The following is a 24,637-nucleotide window of genomic DNA, read 5'->3' on the forward strand; positions in this document are numbered from 1 at the left end:
GCAAAATAATGAAGGAACATGAGGGGGTTCGAAAGCGACTCGAAGGCGGCGTTATTTGAGATACTTAAAGTATCGAAAATCAAAAGAAAAAGCGTAAGAAGAAGCTTTCTGAAAGGGGAAGTTCGGGAGATTCTTGTTATAGTGACGTTTCATTTTCATTCAGCTGCTCTATTATAATTTAAGTCAATGCTTAACAATCTTAAATTAAGTTGTGCTTGCTTGACGTATCGCCTAAGGTAAATTGAGATCGAAAAAAGTTTTTAATGCTCCGATATGAAACTCTTAGCGTTGGTCTCGGTGGCATTGTTTTGCCGCGTGATCGTAAAGTACTCCTCGGTGATCTCCTCGGGCTGGATCTTGTTAAAGTATGTCTCCCGCTCCTTATGCACGTAGCGCGTATCGTCAAAGTTAAAATGCAATCCAAGAACTATATTTAATGCAGAGGTGTCGTACGCGTGACAGCCGGAGTACCGATACTGTGGCTTTTTATTGAATCTACAGCCCGCCGATTGCGCACCTACGGATCATTCAAGCTTAACGTCAATGGAAATCACGAGTTCACACAGGACTAAGTAATATCTATTCGTTTGAAATGCACACACACAGTAACTACGAGTAGAACCAAATCCAAACGTATACACGTACGCGTGTTTAATTGAATGAAAGTACCTACCAATGGGAGAGATGCAGTCCCTCGTCAATGCGCACTGGACCCAAGGTAGCATTACTCTCTCCCTAATGTCTTTAATATTGCTAATCACTAAGTGCGACGCTCTAATCAGTGGGAGAAAGAAGAAACTCTCGGCGGAGGCATGAAAGTACTCGTACATCTTTGGATGCGTTAGGGAACTAATGGCGTGCCTCGTAGGCCAAGTCAAGATTCCAGACTTTGGACAGAGATACTTCGAAATGTCCGACGAGTTTAGACGTACATTTGAGTCCATATAGATTATGTTACCTAATGTATTTAAAGCTGTCTACGGTAGAAAAGGTATTATCACAGTGGTGAGTACTCTCTGAAAAGCCATAGATACATAATGATAATACTCGATGATGGATTACTCACTTGAATAACTAGAGGTCTATAAACATGCAGCGTGTCGTCTTCGACGTGAGCAGGAAATGGGCTTAGATCAAAGTGAATCACATTACATCTCGTAGAATTACAAGCGACTCTAATACTTTGTAAGGAATCCTCGTTTAAACCAACGCTATAAATCACAATACTATTATTTGGCAAAAAATGGCTGACGTTTCTAACGAAGCCGTAAATATATTGCTCGTTTCCAGGCCTTACGAGCGACACAACCGTCACATTTTGAGGCTTAAGACTGACTGGCGTCGTGCTGGTCTGCCCATCCAGACCGAGCAACGCGAGGTACTTGGAATCTGTCACCAGACGCTTCTCCTCAACATCTTTTAAATTCTCCTTGAAACAATTAATTCAACATGATGCAAACAACGCAAGAGATAGAGAGACAGAGAGAGAGAGAGAGAGAGAGAGAAGGATGTACTTAGCTCTGTTTAAATTAACACTACCTACCTGGAAGCTCCTTAACTGTTTGTGAGTCTCGGTCACCAAGGTCTGAATGGAAGGTCGCTGATTGCTGAAAGCAATGAAAACGATGCTGCTCCCTGCTATGCAAATCAGCAACAGTAGCAGGCCCTTGGTACGCATCGCTCATCGTTTAACGTGATTTGGAGAGCAATCCGATACTGACTAATACTGACTACCTTACGTCAGGAACATTAGGTTAGACACCTGCGGCAGCGTCATAATACGTCACGTTGCGAACGAACGAACACCGTGGAAACTCATACCGGACGCACCACGGACGACCAACGTGGATTATCAGCGGCAATGTTTGCAAATTCGCGGGAGATTAGATTAAGGCCTTTGATAACGAACTATTCCAGAGAGCTCGATAAATCGCTCTTTCCATGAGGAATTTCATTCTGTACGCCCTTCTGCGCAGCTGTCGTCGCGGGTGACGTAAAGATCGCAGCGCTCTCTGTCGAGGGAAACAAGCGATATTTCGAGACTCTGAATCATTGGATCGCGCGCACGTTGTGGCACATCAATTATATATATTATTACCTTATATCTCTCTTTTATATACATTTATATATATATATATTTATATATATATATATTTATATATATATATATATATATACAGAGAGTCCCAAAGCATTTTCGGTTCCCGTGTGTAGGACGGGTAGGTAAAACAGGTGAAGTTGAACAGAAAAGTCATGTACCATCTCAAGCAGCAGGAACGTTCACTTTACGTTCACTTGGTTTGGTTATATTCAAATAAAGTGGGAACGTTCAAAGAACATACGTTTTAGAACCTTTAATATATATCTTACGTAGCAAAAGTGTTCTCTGTTACATATTAACGTTGCTAATATATTAATACGTTAATATCTGTTAATATATTAATATATTAATATCTTTTAGCAATTAATATATTTTTAAAATAATTTGTTATAAATCGACATAATCAAACTTCAAGATGCATATATTTTAATTTTTAAAAATGGAATTGTAACAGAGCGGTATAATTATGATACTAAGTGAAAGTAAAGTGAACGTTCCTCGAATGTCTACGTGCTGAGATATAATCAATATTATAATTTTCTGATCGATAACCCGCAATTAAAGTCATTTGAAAATTATACTCATACGGGTCGGGTCGTTGCAGAAGTAACAATTCATTCGTGTATTGCTTAATGCCTATTGTATCTTCAGAAACGCGCATTGTTAGATTCCGCGAAGTCCACCTTGAACCGTATTTTATTGTAATGTTAATTTTAAATGCTTCAGCCAACACATGACACGAGAACTTTGACGCATATTTTATAATGAAGTATGATGTTCGCTTTTTCCTTTTTAGTCTTTACCACCTTATATATACATAACCAGTTTTTGTCTCGGCCAATGCATATAAATAAGATTCTCAGATCAGACGGTCTCAGTAGCGATTCAGTACATCTCGATTCAGTATCCCCTCTTACTCAGTTAGTGACGCAAAAACAGAAAAAATGATACGGCTGATCAGCATCGCAACGATCATTGGAATCGCGTTGATGGGCATCTTCGCGGAGGTGGAGTTATATTCTGACAAATACGACGACATCGATATCATCAATATCCTCAATAATGACAAATTGAGAGACCAACATCGCAAATGTTACATGGGAAAGGGACCGTGCCCAACAGCGGACATGAAGTTCTACAAAGGTATTTCTTTACGCAGAGATTAACCTATTTTCACCATGTTAATTTCTTTCACACCACAAATTCTCTCTTTCTTCTTCCCTTTTCTAATAAATCCCTTTTTTTTGCCATATCTAATTTATCCTTTTTTTTGCCATATTTCATTTTTTACTGCTTGACATTTTTTTACCGTACTTGCACGCTTGACTTAGTACCAGAATGCAAGTAAAACGGGATCTACAATGAGAGTTTAAGGCGTAAGATTTAAGAAATTGATCAATCACAGTCGAATTATAGAAGAAAAATTAATTATGATTGGTCAATTTCTTAAACCTTATTCTCGTTGTAGATCCAGCTTAAACATTCATCTCTCTCTCTCTCTCTCTCTCTCTCTCTCTCTCTCTCTCTCTGAATATTTCCTTTCTCTCTTTCGCCATCAATCCAAAAAGAAAACTCGTCTCGCTTTCAGAAATCATTGGCGAAGCTCTTGTAACAAAATGCAAAAGATGCACCGAAAAGCAAAAGCAAAATTTGGATAAATTAACCGAATGGTATACGACAAACCGACCAGAGGAATGGGAGGAGTTCGTCGCGACACTTATAGTAAATATGAAGAAGGAAAACGGTGAACAATAGTCATCGGTGATATTGGCGACGATAACCATACGGACCGATAATATTACTTAATGTTAACTGGCGTTAAGCGTTTTATTTTTGTAGACGTTCTCGAGGAAGAATTTAATGTTGAAATATTGCAACGAACACTTGTATCCATAGGTATCCATGGGCTGTTAAAAATTAATTAACAATGATATTCAATTTTCACAGCTACTTAACGGAATTTTTCTAATATTTTTTATTGCATTTCATTTTTTTAATCTTCTAATACAAACTGCGCCGTTTGTCCGTCATTGCACATTTGCTGGGCAAATCTGCAAACATGCAAAAAAAGAGACAACAAAAACAGATGCCCTCCTCCCGTATACTAATTATTTCACGAAATTCCGATCGCATTCTTTTCGCTAACGGCGTTAAACGACTCTTCGAGAGACAACAGACGGTGCGTGTCGTCGAGAACAAATCATCTTGAATCAAATTAAATCTATCGAATCGGCGTGTCAGTGGATTCTCCCGAGAAAAAAACGAAGAGCGTGTTGTGTAATTAGTTCACATATACGAAATCCTAACCGGCGCTTCAAAAATCAAAGTGGTCCGCTTTCTCTTCTGTGAGACATCTGATCATAAAGGCCACAAAAGTTAAGCCATAGATCTAACGAATGTCGATTGTTATACGAAGTATAATCAAGCGTGGGAAGATCTTTTCATCGCGGACCAAACTTACAATAAGATGCAATGCGTTTCCTGGAATCCAAATAAATATCTTACGCCTCTCTTCTTCTTACGTTAACGATGATATACATATCAAATGTTATATTATGTGCGTTCCATTATTATTGTACATTAGTTGTAGAGAAACAACTAATCAATTTTGTAAAGATTATTTGTTAATAAAAAACTGTCATTAAAAAAAAAAAGAGATGTCTGTATATCATATCGAAAATATCGCTGATACATAATCCTATCTTCCTTTGATTCTCGGAAAAATTTGTTTAATGATTCTCAGAAAATTGGTTTTATGATCTTCCGATAATAAGCTAAAGACCAGTGTTGCACTAGAAAGGGACGTCTTTTTAGTCACACATGCATAACCATATCCGTGCGGCAAGCGAAGCTCTGTGAAATTCAGATGGTTTCGGAAAGTGAAGTGAGCCGGCCTAGCAACATTGAAGGCGTGAAAAAGTGAGTCTTCTTCATACGGTTTAATATATTCGGCGGCAACAGCGATGCTATCATTTTTCCTCCACACGCAGGACGATCATTAAATCTTCAATCATTAAATATAATTGCCGTTGAAACATAATTTCACAGATTTCGCTTATCTCGTAGCATATCTCAGGCGCCGAGAGCGCATTCGAGCTTCGATATACTGCTCAAATGTGGTACAGGAATATAGAAAATACCAAGAGACTTTCTTTTCTTTCCGACAAAAAAAAAACAAGTTCGACAATCTTTTCAAACTTAGATATTTCATTTCGCCTTTTTTATTCGTTTTCGACTAATGTCAAACAGGTCAAACGAGAAAAAGAAATCGAGATGGTCTCTTTTTCCCGAACCTCGTCGATCCTCATCGGCTTCACTCTCCCCCGCCGACCCTGTCTCGCAACGTACATCTCGATGGAATACATGTATATATTAAAGTGTGATCGACTGCGAATATCGTTATCGTACGGATTCATGCGGTCTTGGATTTCTCTTCCTCCTGAAGTCTCTCGATGTCGGACTTGTTCATGAAGTAATACAAGGGCTGCCGGGAGTTCTAGAAGGGAAGAAAAATTAGCCTCCCCTGCCACGAGCGATATTCGTCTCAACAGCCTCATTCGTCTTACCAGTAGACGGGCATCTCTTTCCAGTGCAACACTGCTAAAGACAAAAACTGGAAGAAAAGTCAAGGACTGAGATCGCTTTTAACCAGTTAAGCGTATTTGACGACTATATCCGTCATGGAGATTTGGCAGATCACACACATACACGTTAGGAACTTGATTTGTTAGCTATGCAAACGCTTTTTTCGCGAAATATCTTAAGTGAATGCATGAAAAAATATCAGTAATAACGTAATATGAAGTCATATCAGAACAGTGAAAGGACACCAGAATGCATAATAAAGGCCACAGGAAATACCAATTAAAGAATGAAGGACGTTAACGCAGCACATTCTTGTGGCAAATGAGAATAATTAAAAAAAAACAGTTTTACCTTGAGATATCTGTGAAAGTACTAATTTGTCGTATGAAAGGAGGTCGTTTGAAACGTCGAAACGATCGATAATGTAATAAGAGACGTAATAAGTTATTAACCAGTTAACTGTGGCGATCTCTTTGCAAAGCGCCCACCAGTATGTGTCGCGATATTCAAGCGAGTTAGCTCTCAGGAAGTTATAAATCCAACTCAAATTATTTATAATTTTCATTTGTTTGTTTCATTTCGTCTTGACCTCTAAACATTTTACCCATATGAAAATTGACGAATATAATTTAATTTTCGCCAGAATTACAATTAAATACCAAATTGTAACAAAATTTTACGCATGACGGATATAGTCGTTATGACATCTTGTGTCAAATCTTTAAAGAACATGTTCGTTACATAAATGATACCTCTTTTATTAAAAAAATTTTGTTGGAAATTCCGCAAAATTTATATTTCCTTGTTAATGGCATCCTTGTTGCTGCAATACAGCATCGAAATGCTTCTATGAATACGAATTATAGAATAAATCGCCTCGGCTGCAATACCACCGCTCCTAGTGTTACTCTCCTCGGATATCAATAAAAAATATTGCGCATGTTACCAAGCATTTAAATAAAATATCAGTAAAAAGAGTATAAAATAAATTTCTGCTCATACAAATATTCGTATTACTTTTCATAAGTTCTGCAATCGTCCGAAAGATGATATACAAAAATTATAAATTCCCAATAAATATTAAGCAAATATATTTATTGTTGCGGAATCGACCATACTTAATATAAATTTAATAATCGTAAATAAATTAAATCTCTTATAATAAATTATATACATTTAATAAATTAAACTTAAATGAGAACATACAATTTAACATGTGCAAAAATCGCGAGCATATTTTTATAGTAATGAATTTTTCTTAATACTATAATTTTGCAGTGCTGCTATTTTAACTTCGGTCTCATTGTATGACAAACCCACAAGTCTTTTCACTCCCGACGTCAATTCACGTGACTGCGAGACTCACTTTCAGCAAATCTAAAGTGTAAACAGCGTAATTTGAACTTCCAACCGCCATGATACAGCAAACGGGCGGCACTTTGCTCGACAATCTCAATTGCATCATCTCGCGAGATATTCACACTTTAGCGACTATTTAACGATGCTTTGCTGTAAAACTTACTTTCAGCATAAGTTTCAGTGCGCAAGGCTCACCTTTGATAAGCCGAAATCGCGAGAAACACGGAATGGTTTGCCAAGTCCATACTGCCATGCCAAGATCGTGTTACAAAACTGATCCGTACATATCGAAGCTATTGAGATTCTCCAAGTATGGAAGCGCGCGAAACTTTACTCGGCACTCCCAACGGTCTACTTTGTGAGATATTCACTTCCGGCTTTTGCTTTACTTTCAAAGAATAAAAAACGAAAGTGAGGAATACAGAGCGATTGGAGTCCGAACCGCGCGAATGCGATTAAATGCGACGTCTTTCTCGATCCTTGCACTAGTGTCCACGGCGTTTCTTCGAAAAAATGGGACAAGTAAAATGAAGAGTGTTGCAATCTCGAATTAATATTAAATACGAGTAAAATTTGGTATTAATCAAATAATAGTAAAATATTAATATTAATAGTAAAATATTAATAAAACTATTAAATCAAATAATGCACGACTCATTGAGGGATCATATAAAAGTTATTTAGGGGATAGTGATATTTTTAGAAAATTCTAGAATTTCATGTGGACTTTACGCTTACGATTTAGAATTCAAAAATGCAAGCTTGATCTACTAAAAGACAATAAAAACATTTATACAATTTATATCAATATAATTATGTAAAACAGATTTCTTCAAATTAACTGCGATAAAAACACAAAATACAGGTCGTGTTTAAATCCGTTTAATATCGACAAATCCGAAGTTAACACCTGGACGCGCACGCCTTTTGGCAGGCAACCCGTTGTAACGGATTGCATATTGATGCAACACTCTGTAGGTGCGTTAATTTTTATAAAGTTAGCAAGTAGAAAACTTCTTTGTTTAATAATCTCCAGTCGAAAAATTTGTCGATAAATTGAAACCAACATATAGATGATAACTGCAGAAATGCAGTTTCACCAAAATACTTAATATACTTCTCATTGTAGATCCGTACATATATCGATAAAACACTGAGGTAACCATAAATTATAAAATTAATATGCTTAATATGCCATAATATCCAAATATTTATATCGGATAACTAAAAATGTCATCCCTTTCAACTACTCCTGAAACCTTTTGAGCCCCTTCATCCGTACGAAAATTTACCCACAGCTGTGAGGAGCTTTAACATTACCTTATTGGTGCACTCGTGCTTAAGTAAATTTGTGTCTTTCATAGTGGGCAAAACTATGTTAAATCGAATTCATTGTTACCATCAGTAAAGTCACATGGAAAACCATCCATCAGTTGGTAATAGTGTCACGCATTATATTATATTTATATAAAATATATAGTAAATTATATGTACAACCAGAGAGAAATCTGAAAGCAGCCATGATCTGGACATGATATAAAACTTCGGAAATATAACGATTTATTATCTTCACATTCAATTGTAACTGTAGTCACAAACATGTCAACTAAACTGTTACAGAACAAATAATATAATGAGGAGTTACTTGAGAAAAAAAATAAAAGCTAATGACAATTTGTTAAAGTTACTAGTTTATAAAAATATCTCCGTTAATAGCAGCAGCAACTTGGTAATTGTCCAACATCGTGATATGATTGCCTTCCACGTAATGAACTTGTACTAAACCTTCAGTCACCTGAAATAAGATTAATTTTGCAATTAAATGATTCCTTAAATTATCTACTCTCTTGGTATATATCATTGCATTAAGATTACCTTGCTCAAGCCGTAATCTTCCTCGGCAGAAGACAAAGATGCTAATGTAGGTTTTAATAACAATATAGGTGATTTCAATGACGGCAATGAAGAAGCATCGTATTCGTGAAGAGCGAGTAGATGTTTATAAATAGATGTGCAATATATTTTGTAATTCTCAATAGAAGCTACATGTTTAGCCTTGTCGGGAATATAGTCGATGAAAACGTTCAATTTTTCCTCCCACGTGTTGTATTTGGACAATCTCATTAAAACCTGTTAACAATTATCGCTGTTGAGTATATCACAATATAACGGTAGATTTACCTCACAATATACTACAGATACCATTGCATTGTCAAACACGTAGAACGTGTCCATTAGAGCTAAGAGAATTTTATTCTGAAAATCTTGAATAGTGGTAAAAAGGAAATGTTGTTCTTTCATAGCTTTCATCTGATCGGGAGCGCCGTCGATTAATATTAACCGTCCTGTGAGATTTCTAGCCTCTAACAGTCTCACCAGCTCAATAGCAATTACTGATCCATACGAATATCCGACTATTATAAATTCTTTAGAATGCTTCATCCTCGTCAGAATTTGCTAGAAAACAAGTATATGTGTTCTTTCTTTCCTTTTCGAATTTGTTGATACGATATCAACGCAGATTGTACAATAACGGTGACAATAATATACCGAAGTGGAATTGCCTCATTCAAATGTCACGCATCGTGCTCTATATTTGTACGTACCGGTAATAAGATAGCAGCTGACTCCACCACCGATTCGCACGTGGGGATATTGTTCGTGCCATGCTGCAAACACGTTGCGGGAGCCTGGATTTCCGAAGCCAATGTATTAAACACGCTTCCACAACCTTCGACACCAGGTAGAAAGAATACACGATCTCTCTCCTTCTTTTGTTTCGTGGGCATTTCTAGACAAACGTCCGGAACCATGACTAAATTGCTCATTAAACGAATAAAGAGTTTTCCACCCTCCGAATCTACAGTGAAATCGTTGTCCTTTGCAAAACGCTTGTCTTTGTCGGCCATGTCGCTCAGTTTTGCGAAAGTGAGATTTCGAATATCTTGCGCGGTAAGATAAACATCGAATTCTCGTTCCAACGTTTGCTTAATCTCCACAGCCATCATCGAGTCCATGCCGAGCTCAGATAATGGGGTGCGATGTCCGACCGCTTTTAAATCCTTCACCCCTGTGCCGGAAAAAACGGGATAATTAATCACTAGTTTAGTGATGAATTTCTGTAAGAGTATTTCGTTGTTTGATTTGATTCGTGATGAAATCATTACCCATGACATTCGCTACGGTCTCCAGAATATTCATAACTCCGCCGAAGCCCGCGCGCTTTTCAGCTACGACCATACTACCAACGATCGGTCGACTCTGCATCAGAAAAGCGTCCAGTGAATCCAGACAGGACTGTATCCTTTGCTGCAGTGTACCGCCGATAATGAGTTCCTTATTATTGTCCTCTTGCATATCAGCAACGAGTCCAACATCGCCCACCGCGCCCCATTGTATAGCCATCCCAGGTAAACCGTCCTGTACTCTTTTTTCGCATATTCTCTCCATAATGGAATTAGCCATGCCGTAATTAGTTTGCCCCGCATTTCCTCGGCCGCATGAAACGGAAGAGAAAACGACGAAGCGCCGGAGATCGGGACACATCTCCCTCGAGAGCTCGTCCAACGTCTTCGTTGCCATCGCCTTCGGCTTGAATGACTCTTCGAAGGCCTCCACGGTTTGGTTCTTGTAGATGGAATCTCTGAGTACAACCGCGAGGTTAAATATAACGTCCACTGGCCCCATTTTCGCAGCGGATTTCAAAATAAACGCACAGTCCTTGCGATCGGACGCATCAGCACCCGCGACGATCTGAACATCCGCTCCGTAAGACTTCCATAGTTCCACTCTCGAGCGCTGATAGCCGTTACGTATTCCAGTCCGCGAAGTTAACAGGAGTTTTCGGGCTCCGCGAAGAATCAGCCAGTCCGCTAATTCCAGTCCGAAGCCGCCCAGGCCGCCCAGAATGACGTAAGATTTATGGATCTCGCAGAAAAATCGGGGATGAGCGAGAATAGGATGTTCCAACGGATTGTCTTCATCGCGTATTTTAATCACTATCTGGAAATAAGAACGGTTCCCCTCGAATTTTGGGCGATCGTGCGGAGCGACTGTGGCACCGAAGGTAACGTTTCAACGAGAACTTACCTTTCCTATGTGCTTACCGGTTGCCATGTACCTGAAAGCATCTTCTACTTCGGTCCTTTCGAACGTCTTCCTCGGGAGCGGTTTTATCACATGATTTCTCAAACCTTCTAAAAGATAATTGAACACCTCTGCCTCCATTTCTTCTTTGGCGCTGATTATTCTGTCTAACATAATTCCATGAAAACTAATGCCTCTCGCAAACGCCATTTTGTTGAGAACATTATTAGAAATTAGATCATATTTGCCAATTTCCAAGAATCGACCGCCTCTCGCTAAACAGCGAAGGGATGCTTGGAGCTTTTCTTCAGCCAGAGAATTCAATACGATGTCAACACCCCGTCCTCGTGTCTGCCGAACGATCATTTGTTCGAAACTTGTGTCGCGAGAACTGCCGATATGATCGTCGGGAATGCAGGGGAATGTTTCTCTAATGAACTGTCGTTTCTCTGGAGTTCCGACTGTCGTAAATACTTCGCATCCTTCGTGAAGCGCTAGATTAATCGCGGCCTGACCGATGCCACCGCTACCCGAATGAATGAGTACTTTCTCCCCTTTCTTTATCTTTCCATACTTATATAAAGAATAGTAGCATGTGGCGTAAACGCAAGGAACTGTGGCGGCGTCCTCCAAGGTCCATTCGTCAGGTATAATCCAGGATATTGCGTTATGATGCAATAAGGTATTTGATATTGCTCTGAAAAGATAAATGGCTTCGATCAAATTAATGCTGTTTTGTCGATCCCAGAAGAAAAACGTAGGACCATATTAAGGGAATACCGGAGTGATCAATAATTACAGACATTACGGGTCCCGCCATTCTTCGAAATGGTCATCAAATTTTCAACCTTTTTACACGCGTCAAGCATACACATTTACAAAGTGTGGAGTGGTAAATAGAAAGCTAAGAAGAAAATTCAAAAAGTGCACGTAATCCTGCACTGTTAGATGTGTACAACTGTCAAGTCATGGGAACGTTCACGTAATAGAAAAATTACGTAATACAGTTGATGTGCACAAAATACTTATACTCCAATATCCCCTTAATACCAAAATCAAAGGTCGATCGAAATAGTATCTCAGTAAAATCTGTGTTTTCGGTAGAATAATTTTGGTGATTTGCACGATAATACACAACCTGTCCGAGCATATTCCCATTATTCTTCGTCCAATGCTATCAATACCGACAAATTCAAAACCTAATAAGGAATCGACGTCCCGTCCAACCGGTGCAAGGGATTCCAAAGCAAGTTTACCGGTAGCTATCATGACGTCTTTGAAATTCAGTGTCGTATAAACTATACGTACAAGATTTTCAGGTTCGATATTGTGAGATCCTTCGACCCAACGAAGCGTACTCAAGTCACCTCGAACCTGACGAAAATTCATTTATACGCATTATCATTAACGGTAGGGATTTACGTGTAATTGAACGCTTGAAAATAATATAAATTTTATAGCTTTAATAGTATACGACGCGCAACGGGGGTAAACTTGGATAGAGAGAATTATATAAATACTTTATGCTTTGCTATTTTCTCGAATAAACACATTAACTTACCTTTTGAACGACGTAACCGCACCGCACGAGTCTTGGTTCCGGCAATGGTAACGAAAAGTGCCGATATGAGCCCCAAACATTACCAGGACGTAAGACGTTAATAGGTAAATCCAATTGCAACTGATTCATATAGAAAGGTTCTTGCAAAGAAAACTCAAGTGCGTCCTTATCTTGAATAAATATGCATCTAACAATTTCGCCACCCGGCTCCTTTCGTAAGCAATTAACAAGTCCTAATACACCACATTCGGGATCACCCTCCGCGACGACTATTACTCTGGCGTTCGTGCCTGATTCGTCGTCCACCTCCATGGCAGATTTGAGCTTGTCGATCCACGAGAATTCGTGGTTGTTTACGTGTACGATTTCCCGTCTTCTCACGGATCTTTGCGCCTTTCTCAAGAGCACCAGCACTTCTCCTTCCGTACTTTTCTCCATGATGATGTTCAGATCGTAGCGTTGCAGTAACGCATGATCGTAAGAGCCGTTGAGATCTTCTCGTGTCAAGAGAAAACCTCCAGCCATTATTCTGGACAATAATTGATTGGTTGAGTCGCGCGTACCTTTCTTTAGTACTCCGACTGCAATGATCATTAGAAATTTGTCATCTTTCGCTAGTTTGTTAAGCTGCACTGTCGTGAGATTCGAAGGCAAAACGGAGCTGTCGTATCTGTTGGCCGCCGCGACCAATGTGAGATTAGATCGCACTAGCGGCAAATTGTTTAGGACCTCCTGGATAATCGGAGTAATTAGACTATCCTGCTGGATCATGTCGTCGTCCTCGAGGAACTCCATCATTTTAACATTTATCATTTCGTAACATTCAAGCGCGATGTGCACCGCCATTTTTACCGCCCTTTCTAAAGATATCGCGGCATGATCCCGATAAGCAACGAAACTATATTCCTCGTGCACTGCTTCGGTGCTAATCATTCGACGAGATATGGACGTAGCTTTAAGTCCATAAATTTCTATTCCTCCGGATATTATAACATCCAGGCAATTGCTGACACGTACGGGCAGAACTGAAATAAAATTGTCGCTTCAACGTGAGAAAAGGACTCTTTTGCTACGAAATCTACCGTTGAATTTGAAATCACTTCAAATTAACGTGCGCGTACTTACTCCGTTCTTCAACGGACAGCTTCTGCAACTGCATCATATGATAGGTAGGGTCGATTATTAATTTTCGAATTTGGGTCGGCAGGTAAATACTTCTCGAGTCGAATGACAGGATTATCATTTGCAGCATATTGTCCATAAATGCCACCCAATTAGCTTGCCATTTGATATGTCCTACCATACCAGTAATCGTGGCGCTCTTCAACGAACGGAATAAACCTGTATATTGATATCCACGTAGTCGTAGCTCCTTGTAAATATCTGCCGTGCACATGCACTCTTCAGTATCATCGCCCTCGGATCGAAAAGGAGCGGGTAATTTTTCATTCGCGATGTTGTCAGGTATTCTCACAACTCCACTGACAATGACATTGTCACCCTCTATGATTTCGAAGTTATTACCTATATTATTAATGCCTGTAAGAATATATTATGAATGTGTTACAAAATAAAACCGCACTTTTCTCTATGTTTCATTTTATCCGCTTCTTTCACTTTCGTCGAGTGACCCTTACGGAAAGGTAGCACTAGCAATCAGCACTCAGTACTAGATAATCCGTACTCGTAATCGGAGTACCGAGTACTGATTGCTAGTATTACTTTTCCGTAAGGGGAAGTATTATGACTTTAATAAATGCAAAAAAATTACCTTCCTGTATCATAAGAGTTAATTCCAGGTTATTTTTTGTTAAGTGAGTAGCACGAACAAATTTAACATTTTCAAATACAATCGGTATGTTGCAGTGATCGATTCCGTTTAACAAACCAATCATCTCCCAAATTAAGTAAAGATAACCCGTAGCCGGTAACAAATTCTTTCCATCAATCACATGACCAGACATATAATCGAAGTCTTCGTCAGTGATTGTAATATTAACGATTCTTTCTCTGCTGTAAATCTTTTGCTGTCCTTCATAACGAAAGAAGTAATAATCCTCAGAATGATCCCATCTGCAACAATTGTTGAACAATGAAAAAATATAAGAAATGAAATAAGAGTCGTATTCTTTGGTTTGTGGAAAAATGTACCTGACGAGAGGAGATATCATTGGTGTCCCGCGACTAACCGGAAATTCCACCGGCGGGTACAAATTTGCAATCTGCGGCTGAAAACCTATATTATAAAGATCTCCAATTCCTTGGAAAAAACTTTGTATGGTATTCTGGTCGCGATTGCATAGTGAAATCAACGTTGACTCCAACGACTTTGCCATAGTAGGTTCGAAACCACTGTGTGGTATTATCTCGACGAGTACCGTATTTTTCGGTATCAAAGATATAACTTCTTGGAATGGTATTGGATACAATATACTGTCAGCATAATATGCTGCTACATTTGCAGGTGTGTTGTCCCGTTCATTACGAGATCTGCCCAACCATATCAGACCGCGACTTTTTAAAGACTGCGATGATAATATATAGCTGAGAAGCTCCAAGAATTTTGATCTGACAGTCTCAAGAGAGTTGTAGTTATTCGTAGCATCGTTAACCTGCGAAACACCAATCAATATGAAATATATATCAACATATCTCTATATAGATGTGACAGATTTGCTCATCTCATGAGAGAGGCTTTATTAATTAATTACTAAATAATATATTACATATAAAATTTCATAATTATTTAATAATAATACATATCGCAATTATATGTAACCAAAACCTGTATGTTGGCCTGTTCAAATGCAACGCCCATGTAATACGCCATTAAAATCGTTTCTTCGACAGTGAAACGTCCATCAATATATTCGCAGATCAGGTTACCAATAGAATGACCAATAATGTAATCGGGCACGATACCAACATGCGTTAAGAGATCCACCATTCCAATCTATATATTGTCCAAAAAAATTCTTTAATGAATTTTATGCGTGCGCATAATGTGCGTGAAAATCTGATATTATTGTACAAAATATATTACATCTATGTACTAATTCTCTTATATCTTACCTGTGTAGCAATGATCGCTACAAACGATTTTAAAATACTGTCGCAAGCAGTTATGTTTTCGTTCGTTAAAATATCTGTGACGCATATATTGTACTGCTTTAATGTTGCATTACATGTCTCAATTGCCTTGGCGAACATCGGCAGTTTCATCAATTCTTAATATATGTGAAAATCAGAGATATTAATCAGGTGCTCTTTTGAAATACACCAATATTAAATGACGAAAGGACTATATTGTATATATATTTAATTTAGATTTAAACAATATTTGTGCATACATATATAAATAAAGCATTACTCGATAAATTATTACGCACCTATATTACTCCACGAAACTTCCGTTCCGGGAAATGCAAAGCAAATCGGTTTCCTTAGATTTGAACAGTTTTCAACTTCATTTATTGTATTACGGCTTATTTGAGATCCAGCTATAGTATATCCCCTGTACGGATGACCCTCTATATTTTCAGCATGCAGACGGTGCAAAAGAGCGATATATTCCACATCCAGTTGTCGACTATTCACCTGCCATGGTAAAGTTGTGTATACATATTTATACATATAAAAAAAAGAATAATATTGTTAAATAATTCCTCTTTTGTTTTGTAAATTTTTAAGATCATATAACGTAATTAGTCAAACTTACATCATCTAAAAGAGTTTTCACAGCCTCTTCAGTACGACCAGATACAAGTACAAGTCTCGGTAAATCGTCCGATGTTTCATGTTTTATTTTATTTTTGGGATTCGACTTCAATAATACGTGACAATTGCCACCGCCAAATCCGAAAGAATTAATACCCACGTAACCACCGCCCCATGAAGTAGGTTCTGTGATGATCTTTATTCTACCTTCGCATATAGCAGTAATTTCTTTTCGCGGGGTTTCATAGTGCATATTTGGCGGGATTATACCGGTTTCCATTGCTATCAATACCTACAAAATGTCACGCATATCAATTATAATAAGAACAAAATAACGATAACTGAAACGAAGGGATCAAGTTTCAAAATGCAATTTAAATATATATGCAGTGTAATTTAAGAACTGTTAAAATACATATATTCCACATACTTTTGCTACTTGACAAAGACCACTGGTAGGCTCCGAATGACCAAGATTCGACTTCACCGAACCCATCAACAAAGGAGTAGACCTTTTTGAACATAAGGACTGGTCGATGGCGTCAACTTCTACCGGATCTCCTGCTGGAGTACCAGTTCCATGGGCCTCCATATAGGAGAGCATTTCGGGTGCAACATCGCATTCGTTATAAAACTCTTCTAATAACTTCTTCTGCATGCTGAAAGAGGGATATGTAATGCCTTCTTGCTTAAAGCCATCAGAATTGGTTTTAGCGTAGACGTAGGTAGCATAGATTCGCCTTGCATCCTTCGCTTTCTGGAGATATACTATCGCGATAGCTTCGCTGCGCATATATCCAGTACCAGACTCGTCGAATGGCTTGCAGTAACCATCAACGGAGAGAACTCCTGAAATTCATCAATTAAGTGATAATAATAGTAATTAATCGAATTGTTTTCGTCATGGTGTTTACGAACGAATTCGTTTTTGAATATAACTTTACCGAGACGGAAGAATTGATGCGAAATATGGGGATGCAGGCAAAGATTGGAGCCCCCTACGATGGCCGCGTCGCATTCTCCATTTCGTATCATCCTGTAAGCTTCCGCCATGGCGTAGTGACTTGAACTGCAGGCCGTATCCACGACATAAGATGGCCCATTAAGGCCGAGCCAGTGAGAAATGCTGTTCGCTAACCAGTATTTACTGCACCCAATAAATGGGTATCCAGCTACCTAATCACAAATAAAGATGCGTTCTCGTAAACTTTTTTCTCTCACCCCTTTTCTTTTGTATATATGTATATATTTCCCGTTATATTACAAAAAAAATTGTTGAACCATGTGTGGATTAACTATTTGCACGGCATCATCCAATTGTGGTACTTTTATGGATTTGGAGCATTAAACGAATGCAATATGTTCATCATCTCTCTCTAAATTATGTAAAATCTCCTAGTATAGTTTGAATATTTCAGAAACGAGGCCGTTTATATAAATTTGAAATGAAAGTTTTTGAATAAACCTAAAACTTGCATTTGTAACATTATTATAGCATGAAATGCTTCGTTTACGAAATATTCAACCGTCCGAAGTATCTCCCTTAAATATTTTAAATATCATTGAATATTTTACTTGAGGCTTGTGATAGAGAATTATGTTTGCTGTCGCAGAGTAACACGATCCTACGAAGACACCAGTTTTCGTTCCTCTTAATTCTTTGGGATTTATACCGGCATCAACAATCGCTTCGTAAGTGTGCTCAAGCAACATCCTGCACATAGGATCAGTGACGTGCGCTTCCGAAGATGTCATGTTGAAATATTGCGCGTCAAACTTCTCTCCATTATTAGTCTTTCCGGATCGAGCAGGCATGTCGTAATTTACTGTTAAAATTTCACATTTATTTTGTCATACTAAGAATATAATCTGTCGAGTATCTTAAAAAAATGAAATCATATAGCTTTTTTTAACATAAATTAATCCATCGAGTAATTCGGTAAAATCTTTGGAATTTTATTCGAATGGTGACTGTACATTACCATTGTTCCATCGTCTATCGTCGTCTGAACCGAGGTCCACCTTATGCAAAAGATTTTCTTGTAGTTCCTTTATATTATCAGAGCCGGGAAATCGTCCTGCGATACCGGAAATCACAATTTCCTCCTCTGGAGGAACTTTCATATATGGGTTAAACCATTTGCTACCGTCCATACCTTCAGTTCGCTATTAAACTTTATACTGGAAATAAAAGCATTTTTAACTCTTTTCGGCAGAATAAATGTAATAATTAGAGTGGATATCAACTGAATCTTCAATCTTATTTTACGGACAAATTTTGCATTTGAAGAATGTATTTAAAAATTATACGCGTAATAAATAAAATTTTGAAAACGCATCGTTCTTTTACAAACTTTCAACTGAAATAAAATAAAATTTTGTAACAATTTCAATTGTTCCTCCTCGTTATTTAGGATTATTTCTTGATAGTAGCAAGTACAAACCTTAAATATAAATGCTCGATCGTGCTGAGCGAATCGTTGTAACAAGAATACTTACGAAACTTATCTTATATATATCGTATACGTATATATATATATATATATATATATACATATACGTATATATATACTTTGACTAACACAATATAAGTTATATTTGCATTTACCTTACCTTACCTACAAACATTCCCACGCTCTTTACCTTATCTAAGCATGTTCTTTTTTTCCATCCTTTCTCTCTCTTTCTCTCTCTCTCTCTCTCGCATTCTATTGTTTTTTATAATAGTATGTAAGTAGCATACATTGTAAGAAACAGAAGTCAAATGTTAGGTATGTAAATTAATTCTATGCTTTTAAATTTACTGATTTCTATAATAGAAGTTTTAAATTTAAATACTTTTCTACCCAATTGTAATTTTAAAGAACTACTATGAACATCTATGTTTATAAAACGTCACGTAATATCACAGAATAATCAATATAACCTCAGTAAATAGTGATAAACAATATTGTTATTGATAGAATGCATATTCTTCACTGTATTTTTTCTTTGTCAAAAATGTTGCTAAATCATATAATTCTGGCATTGCACAAATATTAAAACATTCTTCAAATTAGGCAGGTTCTTTTTTTCTTTAGTGTCTAATTCTAAAGCGCACATTTAAAGTTTGTCTTCGAATCATACTTGTATTCCATAGACGTTCGTGTCACACATTCTTTAGAAAATTCTCTTTGTTTACTCCACTATGATTGCTCCAGAAGTTTCCACAAAATCGTACAAAAACATATGTAAGGCATATATAATTAAAGCATGTAATTAATTTTTGAAATTGGCTTTATTGTTTCTCAAAATACTCACCGTTAATCTTAATTAATAACTAATCACAATTAATATACTTTTTCATTTGATGAAACTAACTCGTCGAAACATTTTGACCATCTTTCTGATGGTACCTCAGACACTAGATTTTCGAAGACATTATAACATTATTATAACAGAAAGTGTAAAAATATAAATTTATAATAGATTATAATATAATAAATCATCATTGATATTCATCGAAATACGAGATAAGTTACGTTTTTACAAAATAAATGAGGTATTTCGCTTTACCAGACCTATTACATATTACTTTTCCAAAATTTACCTTCAAAACACATACATTTCATATTACTTTTCCAAAATTTACCTTCAAAAAAATTGATATAACATTACACTTACTATAGATAAACGAAATCCGTTGGAGAGAGAGAGAGAGAGAGAGGAAAATATTATAAAAAAACACTTGACATTACAACTCAATAAAAACTAATTTCAGTTATCTTTAGTAGTTTTCGGTTTATCTTAAAAAACTTTACGGTATTCCATAATACCCGCACTTCCTCTATACTAATATTTGCGATGCGACTATCTCAACGTACTTCATATGTGCACCTATTTTATGCAAATATTCCTACATACCTCAACACAATCTACATATGCCACTATTCTTTGTGTCTTCTCATTCTCCTCACCTTATTCTTCAATTACTTTCTCACACACACACACACACGCGCGCGCGCGCACATATATTTTCTTTTGTCGCGTACAGTAAGATGTCAGAATTTCGCATTGTTGTAATGAGTATCAAATAAAAAGTGTTTGAAAAATGATTATCAATAATGTAAAGGTGAAAAATATGAACTAAAATAAGCAAAAACATCCCAGTGTACATGGAATCGCAAACGAACAGTTTTCGAATTATCGTATATGTTGTACTACTCTTTTTAACAATTTTCCCTCAGCATCAGGTGTTATTTTGCTGAGTCTATATATCCGCAATCTATATGCGAAATTCCCATATTATCTAGGGCATTAATGAAGGCATAAAAATCTAGCACACGTAATATACACAATCCATGTGCGTGTAGGATAACGCAAAAATTTAACTAAAGATATATAAGGTTTAGCATATATATAATGATATTTACACAAACTTACACTCGCGCGTCACACATAAGTATATTAAACATTCTATGTTTTACATGTATGCTTTTATATAGTAATTGTACAAAAAATTGAAATATTAATATTTCACACATGACTCACACATTCATTATTCATATATTTATAATGGTTCTATTAAAGAAGCTCCATAATAAAGCAAATGCTACCATTTTACTTCTTTATTCCAATAATAACATATACTTCGTTAAACGAAATTATTTTCGACTCACTGAATTAATTTCAATACTAATTACAGGTAAATCTTATAATCGCGAAGCGTAATATGCATCAGCTTTGACGAAAGTAATAATAAATACTTAATTAATTCCTAATTCGCTAAACGTGTCTTTAACTATATCTCATCGAACGACGAGATGACCTGAACATTGGGTTTTCGCGCTTTAAAGCAATAGATACCAGCCTTCGTCACAGAAGTACCAGTTACGTCCAAATACTCCAAGCTCGGCGCGTTTAAAGCTAAATGAATGAGACTCGAATTCGTTACACGCGGATAATTTCTGAAAAAAGAGAAAGAGAAAAGATTTAGACGTGTTGTTATATCCCGTTTATCAAGATCCTTTTCGGGATTCTCCGCATTAAATTGACTCACCTAACGACTAATGTCTTAAGGTTTGGATTATTAAATATTCGTCTATCTTCTTCTAATATTATCATTCCATGCGGATAGTTATTTATCACCCTTCTGTCGCAAGTGTCGCTCCCGAGCGCACAGATCGCTCTGTCTGATATCAAACATCGTTGGAGATTGTAGTTCTCAAAAGATATTCCATCCTCGGGTACAAACTAAGTCAGATCACACTTTTAAGATGTTAGGTAATGAAATTCATATTCAAATGAAGAAATTCGTACAAAGAAATTTCAAGAAAAAAATACCAGTGATATTAGTTAATTGGCAATTACCTGCGCCAAAATGTCATCTTGGTAAATAGGTAATTGTAAAGCCTGCCGCTGCCGTTGCTGTCGCTGTTGTACGATCTCTGGCGACTCTTCATTTCTTAATGTATAAGGACACTCCAGATACAGGTGCGTTAAAGTTTTAGTACTGCTGAAACAACCGACTTCGCTATCGCCAAGTGCTGTATCCCGTAAGTCTAAAATCTGGAAACATAAGTCTTAAGCGTCTTAAAGTGCCATTTTCTGGCAGGATCAAATATAAAAATAGCAACATCGAACAGCAGTATACGTGACGTCCGTTTTGCATGAATAGAAAGAAATTCTACCTCTAATGTTTTAAATCCAAATCTGGTCGCTAGACTAGCATACGCAAGACACTCGCCCAAACGGTGACACGAGTTCAGTCTGAGTTCCCTAAGTTTTGGTACTTTACTAATAACCAATAGGGAATGTGGTGTGAACCATTGGCAATTGCTCAAAATTAAGCACTGCAAATAGTATCAAAGATATTTAATATCATGACAATAATTAATTCCCGAATTATAGCAACACAGAAAGAAAAGCAGTACAAGAAAAAGTAACGGAGAAAACGAATACAGTGACAACGTATATGTATGAAAAATGTTTGTCATTATAAAAGATATATATTTCTGAGTATCAACGAAAATATCAATTTACCGTCAAATTAGGCATGTGGAGATCCATTTTAAAAAAATAAGACTTAGTACTCTGCAAGTAATCCATTTTGCAACCTTCTAACGAGAGCTTTTCAATGGTAGGCGGGAAATCTGTTATTTGAATCTGTAAAAATTAATACACTATATTAATTAAGAGCATTCTTTTACAAAATAAATACAAATGTTAAAGTTAAATTCCAGCGTATTTAGTTCCCATAAAATAAAAGCAGTCCCAGGAGGTGCAGATCAGAGGAGGTCGGTGAGGCAAAAAATATATACATATGCAAATAATATATTTAAAATGTGTAAACGTGATATAAAAGATTCTCTAAAGCAATAACCTTGTCTCCATTGATCTGATATTCCTCAATGATCAATTCTTTCAGCTGACTGCACAGTATTCTTATATTACTGAAGAAATGTTGTGTGAGAGCTGAATTCTTGCCGGAAAATAAATGGCCACGTATCGCCAAACTTGTTGTCATAGGTTGGAGGAACTTGAGGTACCATTTTAAATCGTCCCAAAGCATAGGCTTTGATCGAAAATCAACCTTTCTCCATAGAGTTCTATCCTGCGCTACTTGGGCAAATCTCTGACAACATCTGTATAATTGGGAGAAATTAATTACAAAATGAAGAAAGCAATATATGAAAGGTACAATATAAGTATTTAACTCACAAGGTGACCGCCAGAAGATCTTGTGGATCTACATATTTCAGTATATTGAGTAAAACATCGTCGGAAAAGTCAAGAATATGTGGACAAGATGCATCATTTAATTCTGCAGTTTCTTCAAGCCTCACACGTTTTGTATCCCTACTGCTAGATGGTTCAGGAGAAAGAGACTTACTCCGCTTCATTTTTAGTTTTCTCTTACACCTATAAATGAATGAAGAAAAAGAGGAGTGTCTTTAGAGAATCCATGACATATAAAGAATAATGCTATTTAATTCTTTTGTTTATGCTCAAAGATGACAGAAGAATGAAAAGTATAGTTTGTATTAAAAATTTAAAAATTTAAGCACAAATTTAAACAACGATTTCAAACTTAATCTTTTGTTTACTGTTTGATGTCATTCAGACATACTGATATATTTTTTTTCAATAAAGATAATATTATTTACATATGACAAATAATGTCTGTACGCATCAAAGAGTCTACATTATGAAGAAATTGCAAATCCTTTGGCATATTCGCGTATGGGGCTGAAATAATCAATCAAAGTTATTTGGCATATGAGACAAAAGAGACACTGGAGCACAAAGAGAATTTTGTTCACTGCACTGCACGGTCTAATTTTGACTGCTGAATAATCACTTTCTTCGCCTGAAATCTAGAGATAGTGAGAAAATTTCTGCCAACCATATGCACAGATGATGGAAACTTCTGGGTTTTTCAGTTTTCTGCATGAGGAAGAAATTATTTTTATGCTAACCTGTTTTTGTTCATGTCCAACTGGTCTCATTTGCATAAAAGATGAATTACGTATTCATATAAAGAAAAAAAAGAGAGAGCAAGTAACATTTTATCATGTAAATAAAAAATATCATTACCGAAAAAAATGTCAAGTGAAATTTCGTAGATTTATTGTTATGAATAAATGTCAAACAGCAGTGCACGCGATTGATCGTAACCCGTTTCACACGTTTTCTTCACCAGATCTAGAATCTTGCGTTATGTAAACATGACTATAAACAAACAGTTTGGTTCAAACAGTCGTGCAACAATTCCACCCATAGTGTTTGAGGCACGAACGTACCGTGGAGTAAACGAAGAGTAAAATTTGACGCGGGAACATAACCACAAAATTATACATGCACTCGCCAGTGAATTTCCGTGCGCCGTATTAAAATTTTTCACTGAGTCTTACCTTACAATCTTTTCGATAAGAACGCGCAAATTTACGTTTAGTACAAAGCGTCCCCGTTGAAGTCAATTCTTTTAACTTCGTACATTCGGCGTCGTATATGTCCTCACGTCTGAAGTTTGGCACTTCCGGATCGAACACACTTGCGTCTGAACATTGCCACGTCCGGTTGTTAAAGCTCCTTCACACGGCACAGGGTGAGAAAAATCACTACGGTTTTCAATCGATATGCTGCTTTTCCGTGAGAGCGTAAGGCTGATTGGACACCGCCTCGCTCCTTGTCGTATTTTGTTCGCAGGAACCAATAGACTGAATGCTACAGCGATCAACGATCCTGTG

The 24,637-nt window shown here is 37.0% G+C and overlaps 4 protein-coding genes across 7 annotated transcripts; 1 reads left to right on the top strand and 3 right to left on the bottom strand.

Annotated features, from left to right (window-relative positions):
* Window positions 1-147: 147 nt before the first annotated feature.
* Window positions 148-1,998, bottom strand: LOC106748431. Its single transcript, XM_014626931.1, has 4 exons — window positions 1,544-1,998; window positions 1,067-1,429; window positions 674-977; window positions 148-517 (listed from the first exon to the last, which is right to left on the bottom strand). The coding sequence occupies exons 1-4, from the start codon at window positions 1,676-1,678 to the stop codon at window positions 261-263; spliced, it is 1,059 nt and encodes a 352-aa protein (XP_014482417.1). The 5' UTR covers window positions 1,679-1,998; the 3' UTR covers window positions 148-260.
* Window positions 1,999-2,965: 967 nt separating this feature from the next.
* On the top strand, window positions 2,966-4,755 carry LOC106748474 (putative odorant-binding protein A10). Its single transcript, XM_014627012.1, has 2 exons — window positions 2,966-3,244; window positions 3,690-4,755. Exons 1-2 carry the CDS (start codon window positions 3,046-3,048, stop codon window positions 3,854-3,856), a joined length of 366 nt encoding a protein of 121 aa, XP_014482498.1. The 5' UTR covers window positions 2,966-3,045; the 3' UTR covers window positions 3,857-4,755.
* Window positions 4,756-8,732: 3,977 nt separating this feature from the next.
* On the bottom strand, window positions 8,733-18,563 carry LOC106748386 (fatty acid synthase-like). Its single transcript, XM_014626841.1, has 19 exons — window positions 18,392-18,563; window positions 17,985-18,235; window positions 17,354-17,585; window positions 16,840-17,258; window positions 16,411-16,701; window positions 16,175-16,289; window positions 15,765-15,919; window positions 15,478-15,645; window positions 14,844-15,304; window positions 14,464-14,765; window positions 13,818-14,231; window positions 12,693-13,717; window positions 12,270-12,505; window positions 11,135-11,828; window positions 10,213-11,047; window positions 9,652-10,115; window positions 9,227-9,502; window positions 8,921-9,175; window positions 8,733-8,840 (listed from the first exon to the last, which is right to left on the bottom strand). Exons 1-19 carry the CDS (start codon window positions 18,561-18,563, stop codon window positions 8,733-8,735), a joined length of 6,873 nt encoding a protein of 2,290 aa, XP_014482327.1.
* Window positions 18,564-19,690: 1,127 nt separating this feature from the next.
* On the bottom strand, window positions 19,691-24,287 carry LOC106748476. Of its 4 annotated transcripts, none has more exons than XM_014627018.1 (8): window positions 24,191-24,287; window positions 23,109-23,309; window positions 22,771-23,032; window positions 22,431-22,553; window positions 22,079-22,240; window positions 21,759-21,956; window positions 21,448-21,641; window positions 19,691-21,355 (listed from the first exon to the last, which is right to left on the bottom strand). In XM_014627018.1, exons 2-8 carry the CDS (start codon window positions 23,288-23,290, stop codon window positions 21,190-21,192), a joined length of 1,287 nt encoding a protein of 428 aa, XP_014482504.1. In that variant the 5' UTR covers window positions 23,291-23,309; window positions 24,191-24,287; the 3' UTR covers window positions 19,691-21,189. The 4 variants fall into 4 exon arrangements, with proteins under 4 accessions (XP_014482504.1, XP_014482502.1, XP_014482503.1 ...); XM_014627016.1 differs by lacking the exon at window positions 24,191-24,287 and adding an exon at window positions 23,867-23,972; XM_014627017.1 differs by lacking the exon at window positions 24,191-24,287 and adding an exon at window positions 23,593-23,843.
* Between the last annotated feature and the right edge of the window lie 350 nt (window positions 24,288-24,637).

The sequence above is a fragment of the Dinoponera quadriceps genome, unplaced genomic scaffold (assembly GCF_001313825.1).
Source record: "Dinoponera quadriceps isolate SergipeBrazil2010 unplaced genomic scaffold, ASM131382v1 scaffold2183, whole genome shotgun sequence".
NCBI lineage: Eukaryota > Metazoa > Arthropoda > Insecta > Hymenoptera > Formicidae > Dinoponera > Dinoponera quadriceps.